This window comes from Drosophila santomea, chromosome 2L, assembly GCF_016746245.2.
Source record: "Drosophila santomea strain STO CAGO 1482 chromosome 2L, Prin_Dsan_1.1, whole genome shotgun sequence".
In the NCBI taxonomy this organism is placed as follows: Eukaryota; Metazoa; Arthropoda; class Insecta; order Diptera; family Drosophilidae; genus Drosophila; species Drosophila santomea.
In genome coordinates this window covers 19,056,946-19,070,438 of record NC_053016.2, presented here as the reverse complement: position 1 = coordinate 19,070,438, position 13,493 = coordinate 19,056,946, and the positions used below count along the sequence as shown (strand labels likewise).

The window sequence follows — 13,493 nt, the reverse complement described above, 5'->3', positions numbered from 1 at the left end:
CGCGGTGGATTCTCTTCGACTCGGTGCTCATCCGTCCGTTACCATCGAGTATCTGTGTGAGCAGTGAGTCCGGAGTGGCGTTCAGTGTGTGTGGGTGAGTGGCGGAAAGCGAGAGTTTCTCTGGAGGCCCCAGATACCATGCATCTGTGCCCCGGCCCCGAATAGGATCCACGCACTGCATGCAGTCCGAACCAGATGCTGTTCGATTATGACAATTCCTTAATGATGTTTACCATCAACAATCGTCGTTGGCATGGGCACTCAGTTCGGAGAGAGTACGTAATTATAGCCAAATAAAATAATCAGTTAACAAAGGAATATTAGCATAAACAAGGTGTTCATTAATTTGGTGATAAACAGATTCAGCATTTTATTATTGCAAAATAGCTCATACATATATTTTATTATAGTTATACCTTCATTGTAATTCAAATTCGGACACTTCACCATGAATATTCATTTATTTTTTGACACTCCCATTTATAAGTGAAATGTTTTTCAACTACAAAGAAAGGAGAAGACAATATTTTATGTTCACCTCCTAAAAAAGCTTTAAAAAAATCGCCCTTTGATTCACGCTTCATATCCCAAATGATTTCTGTGCGTAGGTCTTCTTCTGCTTATTTGGATATATTACAATTCTGTCAGGTTAGACTTATCCAGGCATTTCGTTTTTTAAAAATTGCAGTTTTGAAATCAGCATACTGAAGTGATGTATGTAAGTAATACGTTGTTCTGATATATACATATTTAGCAAAGATTCTCCTGAAGATTTACAATTAGCTGCAAACATATGGTAACCTTGGCTATCGAAATTAGTTCTACGAAGAGAGTCTTCTAGGCCGAGCTTCCGCAACACATTGGTGTGACTACATAGATTGTTTCGGGAATTCAAATTCCTCGGATCTGAACTTGAGGCGGGCACGTGCCGCTCGATTGCTCTTGCCCCCCAAAAATCCCCAGCGCATGCCACCGTGAAGCACCGCGTGGTAAGGGAAATGCGGCTGGATACCTTCTCCACAGATAGCAGGCACATCGAGTCCACACGCATATCCACACCCAAGACATTTAAACAGTGGTGCTAAATCAGCTAAGTTGGATTTTTTGGCTAACATTTTTTTTAGCTCTGTGAAACCATGGCATTTGTATCGTAATTTGTCAGTTTAGTTTTAGAACAAACACTTGGTTTTAAATCAAACTACAATTCAAATTAATTCATATTTACTGTGAGGCATAAATGAGGCAAATTTCAAAAAGTTTGGTTTCAACCTTTTCAAAAAGTTTGGATACTGCTTGCCGATGACCAATCATTAACGAACAATTATTATCAGAAAATGTATGAAAATGTTAACTTTCAAATAAGAACTTGATCTTATTTTGATATTTTCATAAGCTAGTTCTTTTGATTTAACATCACTCCTCCAGAGCACTCCCATTCTTCGGCAGGGTGTGTGTGCGAGTCGAAAATAAACAAATGGTAAACTTCTGAGGCAGCGACGCAACGTCTGCGCCCTGACTGATGAGGATCGGGTGCGGACGTGGAAGAGGAGGAGGAGCTGCAATCCAAGATGCAACTGGAACCAATGACGGGGGATGGGGGTCCGTCAGTTGGACTATTTATGATGTATTTCTCGGTTAATTAGTTGCAGCTGAATGCAGCGGAATGGGTGTGGGAATGGAATTGGGATCGGGAATGCTTCCGCATGCATTTGCTAGACATCATTCCAGTCATTTTCGCCCGACCAGAAGACCAAAGGAAAGTGCGTGGCTCAGGGCCCTGGTAATTTTTGCTATATTTGGATATTGCGCCGCTTGATCGGTGATGGATGCCTGCGCCTTTTCATCATTTATCTTCGAGTGCAGCGGGCTAATGGAACTGCATTACGTTCCAGGAACTGGAGCGTAACGATGACGACGTCGATGGTCACGATGACGCTGCACCCGGCCAGACTGTTGGGCCATTTTCGGGTGGAATAATTAAAAACGTAAATTAAGCCCCAAATTAAAAGCCATTAAATGTCACGCAAAATTACACCTCTAAAGCGAGCACTCAGTTATAAAAGCCGCTGACTTCTAAATGGATTTACCCCTGGCATTGCAGAAAATGTGCTTTCAACTGTTCGCATTTCTGCTCCTCCTTCTGACCGTTTGGGTGACGGGCAGAAGTACTCCATCGGAGTTGGATGAAGACTGCGAACTGAATTCTGTAGATACAATGGTGAGTCGTAGGCTTCAGACTAATCAAATCAATGGATGGATTCAGAAAAAAGGGAGAACAAAAAAAACGAAAACTAGAAGAAATTAGGCCAATAAATAGAACTGTTTCAAATTGAGAGCCACACAACGAAATCGTCATATAAAATGATGATCGGCACAACTTCTTATTGCAGCATGATTTCTGCTGCGACCTGCACGATGAGAGTCCCCAGTTTAGCGATTGCCAGATGGAATGGCACGAAAAGATTCAATACCAGACGGATGAAGAGGAGCAGACGTACATGTTTGTGAGTTCTGTTGAGGAGGCTAAACAACTTCCAAACTAATTGCTTAATCAGTGCACCGCAGAGTGCAGTTTCAACAGTACGCACTTCCTAGGCAAGGACCGCCGTTCACTGAACCTCAATGAGGTAAAGGAGCACTTGGAAAGCGACCTGGTCAACGATTCGGATATAGAGCTTCTCTATGGCACCTATGTCAAGTGCGACAAGCATGGTGTGCATGTTTTGCGAGTTGTTTATTAAATCATTTCTAAATGAACTGCCCTTTGCAGCGCTCTCACTGTTGCCGCACAAGGGAGTGAAACAGATGGCCAGACGCCTCTCGTACCATGGCTGTCATCCATATCCCGGGCTGGTCCTCGAGTGCGTGGCCAACGAGATGATCCTGCACTGTCCCACTAAGCGGTTCCGTCAAACAGCCCAGTGTGAAGAGACCCGCAATCATTTGAGGCAGTGTATGCAGTATCTAAAGTACAAATCCTAGATGTGGGGTTAATACATAGGCACCATTTGCAGCTTACACGTTTATTGTCCTCTGTTATAATTTAACTATGACTAAAGGTGGGATATTCGGCTAGCTAGCAATCTTGACTAAATCGCCGTCTACCTGCAAGGAATCGGCGAGCTTTAATTGCTTTAAAAACCGTTTCTGAAACTTCTTGGCCTGTTTTGCAGTCAACTCCTCGACGGACAGATGCTTAGAATACTTCTTAAGCAGCTTTTTACGAAGTTTTTCCAGGAAAATGCCATCCGATTGCTTAGTTACGATTTTAGTCAGGTGAGCGGCCCAATCGAAGTCGCTCGTAATGCCATTAACGGTCTCCTCGCTAGCAGCGTCTTCTGTGGCCTCCACTTTGGCCTTTTTCTTGGGTGGCGCCTCCTCCTCCTCGGCCTCTGCCTTCTGCTGCCGCTGTATTTCCGCCACCTTCTCCGCCTTGGCCCTTGCCAGCTCCGTTTGCTTTGCCTCCTTCATCTTGTTCAGTTCCTTCTCGAGAATATCCCACACCTGGGTGGCCTGATTGCGAGGCATGCGCATGCAGTTTCCCACAAAGTTCTCAAACTTGGCCTTCTTGCGGGGCACATTGTCGACGCTCTGAAGCTTCTGGAAGGCGGATCGAACGGCCGGAGTTAGATTGTACTCGCTGCTGTCAAGGATCGATCGGATAATATCCATCCAACTCTCCTGCTTCTGAGCATTCTTGTTGCGCGGCTCCTTCGCGGCGAAGCCCTGACTTTGGCTGGCGTACTTCTGGGCCTCTGAGATGCACTTGGTGTGTGCCACGTACTCCTCGCCGTAAAAGTCCTTCAGGCAGTCCATGCAGGACACGTTCTTGTCATTGCCGCGACAACGCATCTGGTAGTGCTTCTCCACCGCCGGTTTCTTTACCGACTCGCCGCAGATGTTGCACGTGAAGAAGACCATGGTGATGCGGTATTTGATCTCTTGTTTACCGAGGAATCCTTGGAATTGCAGGTGATTTCGGTTGAATTTAGCGCCGGCTGAGGCCAAACAAAACGCACGTGGGCATTAGTGTGACCACCGCCAGTTCGGGCCATAAATACCGCAAATGCCGTGTTGCCTAATACCGATTTCAGGGATGCAAGCAAGCACTTCTAAATTATTTTATTTTTAAATTTATTTTTAATATTTATTTTTATTTGAAATACTATTTAAAACAGATCTTGAAATTTAGAATAGAAAAAAAACTTATTTTAGTAATTTTTAATACTACTAGCTTATTTAATTTCCTTAAGTATTTTTGACTATCGTCCTTTTTCGATGTATCGCAACCATCAGCGAGCCATCACTTATCGCAACAGCTGTTCGTAGACACACGTTGCCGGGGCTGACGAAATTTGTGCGAATGATTTCAGCGAAATTCCCGCTTTCCCCGTTTCTTAGTAACCCGCGATTACAGACTCCGAAGACATACGAATGTATTTAGTGAAATCAGCCGGGTCGCCGATCTTAAGAACCTTGCGAACGCTCACAACTTGTAATTTGATGTCGGCCACGATTGCCTCGGCCAAGGATCCCTTAACAGGACCACGCTATGAGCGGGAACCCAATGTGCTTAGGAAAAAGCTTGCATCCGTGGTGCCGGGAACAGTGAATTTGCAGGTTCTGGGCTCTGGCGCCAATGGAGCCCCTGCCGCTGTTTATTTGTTTACAGACCAAGCACGCTATCTCTTTAACTGTGGCGAGGGAACCCAGAGGCTAGCTCACGAGCACAAAACCCGACTTTCACGCCTGGAACAGATTTTCCTCACACAAAATACTTGGGCAACCTGCGGTGGGTTACCAGGTCTGACTCTGACCATCCAAGATGCCGGAGTGCGGGACATTGGACTCCATGGACCGCCTCATCTCGGTTCTATGCTGCAGTCAATGCGACGTTTCGTGGTGCTAAAGAATCTCCAGGTGCGGCCAAACGATTGCTCTGAGGGCGCATGCTTCGAGGATTCCATCTTGAAGGTGGACTCTCTGCCCCTGAACAGTTTGGAAGATCCGACGAAAAGTGTGATAAACTACATTTGTCAACTGAAACCGCGAGCTGGCGCTCTGAACCTGGTCAAGTGCGTGGAGCAGGGTGTGCCGCCAGGCCCTCTTCTGGGACAGCTAAAAAATGGCAAGGATATCACACTGCCTGATGGGAAAGTGGTGCGATCAGCAGACGTCACCGAGGCCAGTGAAACTGCATTGTCCTTTGTTTTCCTGGATGTGCCCAGTATGAACTATTTACCAGGACTTCTTACACACGGCAAAAGGCTCAAAAAGTTGGGCGAGGAGAAGTTAACCGAAGTGGCCGTTGTGGTGCACTTCACGCCTTATCATATGTCCTCTCGCCAGGAGTACAAGGATTTCGTAGGGGACAATTTTTCAGCGGAAACCCAGCACATATATTTAAGTTCTCCACTAAACCAATTCTCCGGCTATGCAGCCGCCCATCGAATCCAACACCAACTGCATCAACTAGCACCGCAAGTGTTTCCACTCCTTGGCGAGCAGCTGTCCTGCCAGAGTCAGACTCTCAGTCTTAACCTTAAGAAAACAAAGTTGGACGAGGACGATTCGAAGGACAAAACTAATGAAAATGCTAACGAGGCAGAGGAACAGGGTGTAGTCGCCATGACAAGCTTTCACCTGAGACCGAGAAAGGGTGGGTACTATTTTGTTCTTACTTTTCAATGCTATAAGTATTTTATTTTTCTGAAGGTCTGGATCGCACCCTTGAGTCCAAGCTCACACCAGAGGAGTACGTTAAGGAGACCCATAACGTACCTGGATTTATGGAACTATTGACCAAATTTAAAGAAGAGTATAGTTTCCCTGACAATACTGCCGATAGCTACCCTAAAATCATTTTCCTGGGCACAGGCTCCTGCATTCCCAATAAGACGCGCAACGTAAGCTCTATTCTGATTAGGACTGCAATTGATGCCTACGTGCTGTTGGATTGTGGAGAAGGAACTTATGGCCAGATTGTGCGGCTCTATGGACGCGAGAAGGGGCAGCTAATTCTTCGCCAGCTGCAGGCGATTTATGTATCACATTTGCATGCCGACCATCACATTGGATTGATTGGTCTGCTCCGGGAAAGGAGGCAATTAGAACCAAGGGCAGACCCACTGATTTTGCTGGCTCCTCGCCAAATTGAGCCATGGCTGGAGTTCTACAATCGGGAAATAGAAACCGTGGAAGATGCGTATACTCTAGTGGCCAACGGCGAACTGCTAGCTAGTCCCCTAAGCGGTGAACAAGTTAAACCTCTAGGAATTACGTCCATATCCACCTGCCTAGTAAGGCACTGTCCAAACTCTTTCGGAATCAGCCTCACTCTGGCAGCAAAGCCCAATAGCGAACCCGTCAAGATCACTTACAGCGGCGACACAATGCCATGCCAGGATTTAATCGATCTGGGCCGCGACTCCACCGTTCTTATTCACGAGGCAACAATGGAGGACGACCTGGAGGAGGAGGCGCGGTTGAAGACGCACAGCACCGTGTCGCAGGCTATTCAGCAGGGTCGGAATATGAACGCTCGCCACACTATTCTCACTCACTTTTCACAGCGTTACGCAAAGTGCCCGCGATTACCGAGTGATGAGGATATGCAACGAGTGGCAATAGCGTTTGATAATATGGAAGTTACTATTGAGGATCTGCAGCACTACCACAAGCTCTACCCCGCTCTTTTCGCGATGTACGCTGAGTACACGGAAGAACTGGAGCAGCGGGCTGTCAAGCGGGAGCTGAAACAGGAGCGAAAGCGTAAACTGGCAGAAACGTGAGAGCCGGAAAGTTAATCGGATGATCAGGATAAGTTATTCAAGGAGCTACTGTTAATATAATATCAGAGATGAGTGGTATTTGTTAAGTTTAAATGTTATTTCTTGAAATCATAAAACTTACCCCAAATACCAATTGGAAATATATTGATTTTATATATGCAATTCATAGAGCACATTTGCTTTTATCTGTATATGCTTGTGATAATTGCACAACACCGTGCATTTAGGGACTGTCCTATAAGAAATCTTTACAAATTATTTGTATTGTTCTCCCAAAATTCAATTCATTCAATAAAAATATTTGATAATCATATTTGTTTTTAGGTTTCTTCTTTATTTACTAATTTCGCTTGCAACAGTGTCTGTGTAATAAACGCTTTTTGTAATGATTTTAAAATGGTTTCTGTTGGTTCGGACACGACAATATCATAAATAATATTAATAATTATCAATAGTAATTATCCACTTTGCCGACCTCGCAAGGGCACTTGAATCTTAGCACTTTGAAACATTTTATATCGTATTAGTCATTTAAATTCCAACTTTAAGGCACTTTAGTTCAACGGTCTCTTCAGTTTCGCAATTGATTTTCTTTTTTGGAAATTAGCTGTGACTAGTTAAAATTAGTAGGTAAACGACAAAGTATATATGTATGATCTTAATTAAGGTCCTTCGATATTTGGTGTGTGTTTGGGTGATCGGGGTGTCGGAGTGTGGGAGTGGGGGAGGTGAAGGGGACAACTTTTGGTTAATATTTGGATTTCATAAATAAACGTAGTTCCAACATTGATAAAATTAATGCTCTGTTTAAAAATAAATAAATAGGTTTAAATTACGGCAAAACGAAAGCAGCAGAATTAGCGGGATAAGAATTATTCAACAACAACATAAAATAATCCAGTAAAACCAAGTCAGAGTTAATCATAGTTAATCAAACTGCCTTTGCCCCGGCCACGCTGATTCCTCCTCGTATTAGACTACAAATTCATTAAGATTAGGCACGAACGCCGCTCCGGGTGCTGGTTCATTGGATCGATCTCCCCTAGGCCCTTTCCACGTAATTGCCGGGGAATGTGCCGAAACAGCCGGTCCTCTGTGAGGTGCCCACGAACCATCCGTCGTCACACTTCTCCAGTACATGGACCACATCTCCCTCGAGCAGTTCCAGTTCGTCGGAGTTCTGCGGCCGATACTTGTACAGTGCGCGGTACCTAAAGTAGATCTCAAATTAATGATTGGCTCCTAAAAATGTAAACTCTAACAAAGATGTCTAGAAGTATGCATCAGTGTTATTTACAAGTTTTGAAACGTGATGCCCACTTTTAAACAGATTGGGTAGGTGGACAACTCACGCCAATGGTTCGGAACTGGTGTCCACATGGAGGGCGTCCGTCTTGTGCAGCGTCCGCGTTTCCTTAAGGATTCCGTTCGGTGGCTGTGCTCCATTTTGCGTCAGCGTATTGAACTCATTGTTGATGTTTGTGCGCAGCACGTCGAGATTAGGCCGCAGATTCGTGGTGCTCTGGCTGGTGATCACGGTGGTTGTTCTGGCCGCAATGTCCTCAGCACCAATATCAGTAAGTACCTTTAGGTTAAAATGAGATTAGCTAACTGCAGAGATAGATTGCTAGGCTTAAAACCAACCTCCACGTAGGAGCACGGGAAGATGCCCTTCCTGTTAGCAATCTTGCCCTCGAACCAGTTGCCATCAACTCGGCGTGTCAAAGTGACCAGTTCGCCCTTGTTCAAGGAGAGCTCGATGCCCGACTGGGCCTGGAAGTTGTATTTGGCACGGGCCTGGCCCTCCGATGGTCGCTTGGATGGCGTACGGGCGCCATCTCGACTGACAATCTAGAATGGTAAGATTGGTTGCATTTGTTATAAATAAGAGTGTCAATTCACTCACCTCAACATAACTGGCTGGGAGCAGTCCAATCATGGCATTGTGCTCGCCCTCATACCAGTTGGCATCGATCTGCCGCCTGATGTAGATGGTGTCGCCCTTGCGGAAGGATAGCTCCCTGAAAAGGTCATAGATATAGTGGTGCTTGGAGGAATCCTGCTCAAGGGCTACATACTTGCAGGTCTGTCCCTGGAAGTTGAAGAGAGCACGGGCCACCGTCTTGGGGCCCACCAGCGACTTGAGGGTCACGTCCGTAGGGAAGTCATCGTAGCGATTAAGGGCGATGGGCGACTTCTGCGACGGGGTGAAGTTGTCCGTGTGGCGGCGCGAATTCATGTCCTGCAGCTCCTGTAGATACTTGCGACGGCGCTCCTCGTGGTAGAGCTTCTGCATGTGGTCCGCTTGGCGAATGGCTAGTTCCTCTTCGGACAAGTTCTGGCGTTGCTCATGCCTGATGGGTGTCTTGAAGTGGATGTTTACGTCTGTGGCATAGTAATGATTGGGAGACACTGTTCAGATGAGAGACACAAAGTTGCAAGATGGGGTTTCAGGCTCAAGCTTAAGCGATGCGTCTTCGTCTGCCTTGGTTTCCCAGGCAACCATATAATCTACATATATGCTTTTGTTTACACTCATAGCTCGATTACCGACGAGGTTCTCATTGAGATCTAGTCGCCGCCCCTCCTAAACAAATTGATTGACTACGACCTATTTTCTCCGAGTGTACTCGCTGTTTACCCTACAAACGGCAATCTCTTGTCGCCATCGTAGTTGTCTGAGTCGTAAGACGATCTAACCGCAAATCGTCGTAACGCCGCCGCTTCTGTTACGAAACACTGGCTTATCTGGGAGTCGGGTGCGCGTACATATCAGTCTGCCAATTGGTAGGCAAATAAACAGCCAGCACATAGCCCCACTTGGTACCCCCGACCAGTAAAAGTGGCAGTCCACCACATTCTCAAATTGAATGAAGCAGCTCTCTTAAATGGAGAATTAGCTGCAATTGAAGTTAATGCTCGTTAGCTTAACAATCTAATGTCTGGGGTCTGAAGAGGGAACTGAACTCTCAGTGTCTTGGAGCTTTAATAAAAAACCTGACATCGTGATAAGACTGCTTCGAATTTTCATGCGAGTCCAGCGAAGTAGCTCATCGCCTAAAGTATCCCAGATTCATTGCTTCCAATTGAGACTGCAAGTGAATTGCGCAGCAGGCGGTAAACTGATTAGGAAAGAATGTAGCTTCAGCATCTATTGGCCTTAATCGGAAAACGTCAAGGGGAAAGCCTCGAGAGAATGATGAGGGACGGGTGGAGGGGGAAGGGGAATGGTGGGGCAGCTGCACAAATATTTTCACGGCAAATAAACCATGAGCCGCAAAGCTTTGTCTTCGCACAACAACAATTAACAACCACTTTGTACGTGCTGTTTACGCCAAGTGAAGAAATGGAAAGAGAGGTTTAATTGACACTCGGGGGATTGGGATTTTCACTTTCACTGATTCGCTGCGGCATATTTTGCCAGCGTTTGAAAGTGCTTGCACAGAGAAAAATCGCAGTGCTATCAATGTGATAGTGTTATCTTTTCTGTTATACCGAGGTTTAACTATCAAGGTGATTCTATTTGTAGCACTTTCTTGGTAGCATGTGTTATATTAATAACTTATCATGGGATATTTTAAATAAAGGGGTATTCTAAATAAGACAGCAATCAAAAGCTGTAAGTTCGGTAAATTGGATTATAAATCACAATTAAGAACACTTTGGCTATAATTACACTCCCTGTTTGGAAAGCGTTGCCTATTTCGATCATTTCTGGAGACACAAACACGGACACAAAAAAACACATATGCTTTTCAAGGCTTTTCTCGCATTTCACGCTCAATTAACTTTTTAAACGCTTTTCTTTACTGTTTTCTTCGTTGAGCGCTCATTAGTCTCATTAGTCACTACGAGTATCAATCAGAATCTAGAATCGGCTTCGAAGCCTGAGGCAATTCTCTGATAAAGCTGAGGAGAATCGGCGCGCAACAACAAACAAGCTCGCGCTTCACTGGAGCCGGAGAAAGAGACGGCAAGAGAGGGGCGGAAAGAGAGGGAGAAGGAGAATAGTGATCGACTTTACCGTAGCACGCGTAGCGCTCAACTGAAACCGAAATCGAAATTGAATGGGGACCCCAAGGCAGCTAAGCAATATAGGGAAACAGAGCGGGAGAGCGACAGCTGGAGAAGACGAGACAGAGAGGGAAGACCAGAAGACGAAGCTTCGCGTCGACGTCAAAGAGATTTCGATTTCGATTTGGACTCTCTGCCGGGTGAGTAATTCCCAGAGATAGCTGCGTTCGTTTTACTACAAGTTCCGTTTTCTGGCGGCGCCGCCTCACGTTTAATTGTTGTTGTTGGTGGTGGTGCAGTGGGGTGTGTGAATTGCTCATTGGTGGCACAGTGGTTCAGAGCGGTTATATATTGGTAACTTTATTACGCAACGGGAAAAAAGGATTGTACAAATTTCCTTTAACTATTATATGGGAACAACTGACTTTCTTAAAAAAAACACTTAAGGAACAAATCAAGTTTTTTGGGCGTTTTAGTCAAAAACGTATCGAGTCTACAGATTCTATGGCAAATACGCTTGAGACCCACGTCTCTGTGTAATTGAAGTGGTGCCCAATGTACTTCACATTACTACTTCTTTATCTCAATCATATAGCAGTAAAAAGCTTTTCCTGGCATCTATTTTTCAAGCTTTTATCAAAGACTTTGGCATTGAAACGCGGGGAGTGCGGCCAAAAGCTGGTCTCTCTTTTGGCCACCTCTCTGCGCCAATCTTAGGCGGCCCAGGGGATAACGAGTTTTTACCTTTTTGCAAAAGAAAAACCGTGAGAAAGTGCAAAACAGGAAGGTCGCTTAGTCAAATGAGAAAGTGCAAAGCGAATGGAAAGGCGGGAGCTGCGAAGGGGTTCAATCGATCGCTTGACTTTCTTTTATCTCACTGTGGGGCTCTATCGTAGAGAAATAGTTTGAACAAACTTTAGCCACTTAAGAAAAGTGTTTATAAAAGTGGCATCTAATACCAAGATTCAAAATGTACGAATAAAAAAAATTAAAACGAGAGCAAGTTAATAACAATGACTACTTCTGATGATATTGACTTAAGATCTCTTCAACTACAATAAGGTATCTTCTTGAAGACACAAAAGTTTTGATTAAGAATCTTAGTCAGTGCAGCATATCCCAATCCGATTATCTAATATTGTGAAGATTTTAGGCTGGATACTAACTGCTTGGCCACCGATGTTGCAGGTTCTGATATTTCCAATGCTGCAGCTGTTGCAGATGCTGCTGATTTTGCTGCTGCTGCTGCCACAGGAGCAGTGGCATGGAAGCTCCAATGGCATGTTGGTTGGCCAGATAGGCCTGTCGTTGGTTGGGCTGCGGAGTGAGGGGCAGTCCCACCACGTGGTAGCCACCTGCACCCGGAACACCTTGGTAGTTCGAAGGGGAAGGTGGCCTTGGAGGTGCGTATTTTTTATAATCGTATTCGCGACGATGTATCCACAGGATTTTGCCACAGTTCGGTATGTCGCAGACGTTGTTGTTGCCATTGGTGGCAGTGGTGATGTTGCCCGCGTTACGAATGTTGCTGTCAGCCCCACTGCTCTGTGGCCTTTGCCAGGGATTTTTATTAATCTCCGGGATGTGCCACAAGTCCTGTGGCTCCGGCAATGGCTCATCCTCCAGCTCCAAATCGTCGCAGCTGCGATGCCATTTCTGTCGCCAGTGAACTGCCTTGCTCTTGGAATAACTGGAGGATTTGCTGCGGTGCGGCGCCAGCGTTTGGTGGATCATATTGCCGCGGTTGCATAAGACATTTAACTGGCAATTATTGCGAGCGCAGCTCGAAAGACACGTTTTTTTGGCACGGAAAAGTGAAACTGACTAACGGCCGCGACAGGTATGTGTTCCCGAGTTTGTTTTGTTGACGGCATCGACTTGGCCATGGCAACGCCAACGAACTGCAGGCTCGCACCGGCAAGGTGAGCCACCCCCAGCGAAGCAGCAACAACAAGGGCAGAGCCACCACCCGGACAGGCGGACAGGTGGGTGGTGGTTAGGTGTTTAGGAGGTTTGGTGATTCGGCCGGGTGAGCTAAGCAGGTCAGGCCCGTCCGCGTGGCCGGCATTCTCATTGGAGATATCGATTAATTTGGTCAACTCAGGCACGGCGCGCCTTCAAAGCGAAATTGCACCAATTGCGGAAATTGCCGGTCGTTGCGGTAGTAAAAATGCTTTTAGCAAAGGTCAACGAATGACACTGGCTTAGTGCGGAATAGAATGGATATAATAAAGGTCCTGCCTATGATAAGCTGACCAGCTAACTTGTTTATTTGGAATTTAATCTGGGCAAAATTTCGTTAATGAATTTTCATGTATTTAGTGAATACCAAGATTATACTTTGAATGATTTTAAAATATTTTTCAAGATTAAAGTGTATGCGCTAGGCAAGTAGGGCGGGCCAAAATATGTACGATTCGGTTACTTCTTGCACCATTTTAGAAAAGACAGTGATCACCTGCATCATCGTCACTCACCTGATCCGTCGACTGTGTCGGTGTTGTACGGGAAATCGTAGGAGGAGAGACCCTTGACTGGCGGCTGTGGGGGAATGGGGGGCGCGTTCGGGTCGAGATCTGCGCCAACGATTACAGATAAGAGACGAGTAAAGGGATAATTTGGAATAGTTAAGACCAATGGGGGAGTACCCAACAAGCAGCAGCTAGCTCTACGAGATCTACGAGATCA

The 13,493-nt window shown here is 45.7% G+C and overlaps 4 protein-coding genes across 27 annotated transcripts in view; 2 read left to right on the top strand and 2 right to left on the bottom strand.

Annotated features, from left to right (window-relative positions):
- Nucleotides 1-2,097: 2,097 nt before the first annotated feature.
- LOC120458636 (general odorant-binding protein 68) lies at nucleotides 2,098-2,982 on the top strand. Its single transcript, XM_039646360.1, has 4 exons — nucleotides 2,098-2,218; nucleotides 2,391-2,504; nucleotides 2,556-2,712; nucleotides 2,771-2,982. The coding sequence occupies exons 1-4, from the start codon at nucleotides 2,105-2,107 to the stop codon at nucleotides 2,980-2,982; spliced, it is 597 nt and encodes a 198-aa protein (XP_039502294.1). The 5' UTR covers nucleotides 2,098-2,104.
- Nucleotides 2,983-3,007: 25 nt separating this feature from the next.
- Nucleotides 3,008-4,052, bottom strand: LOC120458635 (cell growth-regulating nucleolar protein). Its single transcript, XM_039646359.1, has one exon. The coding sequence runs from the start codon at nucleotides 3,919-3,921 to the stop codon at nucleotides 3,073-3,075; it is 849 nt and encodes a 282-aa protein (XP_039502293.1). The 5' UTR covers nucleotides 3,922-4,052; the 3' UTR covers nucleotides 3,008-3,072.
- Nucleotides 4,053-4,301: 249 nt separating this feature from the next.
- On the top strand, nucleotides 4,302-6,959 carry LOC120446734 (ribonuclease Z, mitochondrial). Its single transcript, XM_039627858.2, has 2 exons — nucleotides 4,302-5,659; nucleotides 5,716-6,959. The coding sequence occupies exons 1-2, from the start codon at nucleotides 4,435-4,437 to the stop codon at nucleotides 6,789-6,791; spliced, it is 2,301 nt and encodes a 766-aa protein (XP_039483792.1). The 5' UTR covers nucleotides 4,302-4,434; the 3' UTR covers nucleotides 6,792-6,959.
- A 145-nt stretch (nucleotides 6,960-7,104) lies between these two features.
- Nucleotides 7,105-13,493, bottom strand: part of LOC120446604 (sorbin and SH3 domain-containing protein 1) — a 29,861-nt gene continuing 23,472 nt past the window's right edge. For 12 of the 24 annotated variants that reach the window (XM_039627645.2, XM_039627662.2, XM_039627670.2 and 9 more), the window contains 6 exons: nucleotides 13,283-13,381; nucleotides 8,870-9,203; nucleotides 8,698-8,812; nucleotides 8,436-8,642; nucleotides 8,144-8,376; nucleotides 7,105-8,002 (listed from right to left, as the gene is read on the bottom strand). In XM_039627645.2, the coding sequence (XP_039483579.1) occupies nucleotides 7,834-8,002; nucleotides 8,144-8,376; nucleotides 8,436-8,642; nucleotides 8,698-8,812; nucleotides 8,870-9,203; nucleotides 13,283-13,381 (1,157 nt within the window). In that variant the 3' untranslated portion in view covers nucleotides 7,105-7,833. Of the gene's footprint in view, nucleotides 8,003-8,143; nucleotides 8,377-8,435; nucleotides 8,643-8,697; nucleotides 8,813-8,869; nucleotides 9,204-11,971; nucleotides 12,738-13,282; nucleotides 13,382-13,493 lie in introns of those variants that run through there. The other 12 variants (XM_039627655.2, XM_039627681.2, XM_039627749.2 and 9 more) reach the window with 4 other exon arrangements.

Excerpts from the sequence above, each read along its gene's own strand:
- LOC120458635 (XM_039646359.1), bottom strand. The coding sequence starts at position 3,921 with ATGGTCTTCTTCACGTGCAACATCTGCGGCGAGTCGGTAAAGAAACCG.
- LOC120458636 (XM_039646360.1), top strand. The coding sequence starts at position 2,105 with ATGTGCTTTCAACTGTTCGCATTTCTGCTCCTCCTTCTGACCGTTTGG. Across the intron at positions 2,219-2,390 it reads TGAATTCTGTAGATACAATG|CATGATTTCTGCTGCGACCT; the intron begins GTGAGTCGTAGG and ends TTCTTATTGCAG. Across the intron at positions 2,713-2,770 it reads TGTCAAGTGCGACAAGCATG|CGCTCTCACTGTTGCCGCAC; the intron begins GTGTGCATGTTT and ends TGCCCTTTGCAG.
- LOC120446734 (XM_039627858.2), top strand. The coding sequence starts at position 4,435 with ATGTATTTAGTGAAATCAGCCGGGTCGCCGATCTTAAGAACCTTGCGA. Across the intron at positions 5,660-5,715 it reads TCACCTGAGACCGAGAAAGG|GTCTGGATCGCACCCTTGAG; the intron begins GTGGGTACTATT and ends ATTTTTCTGAAG.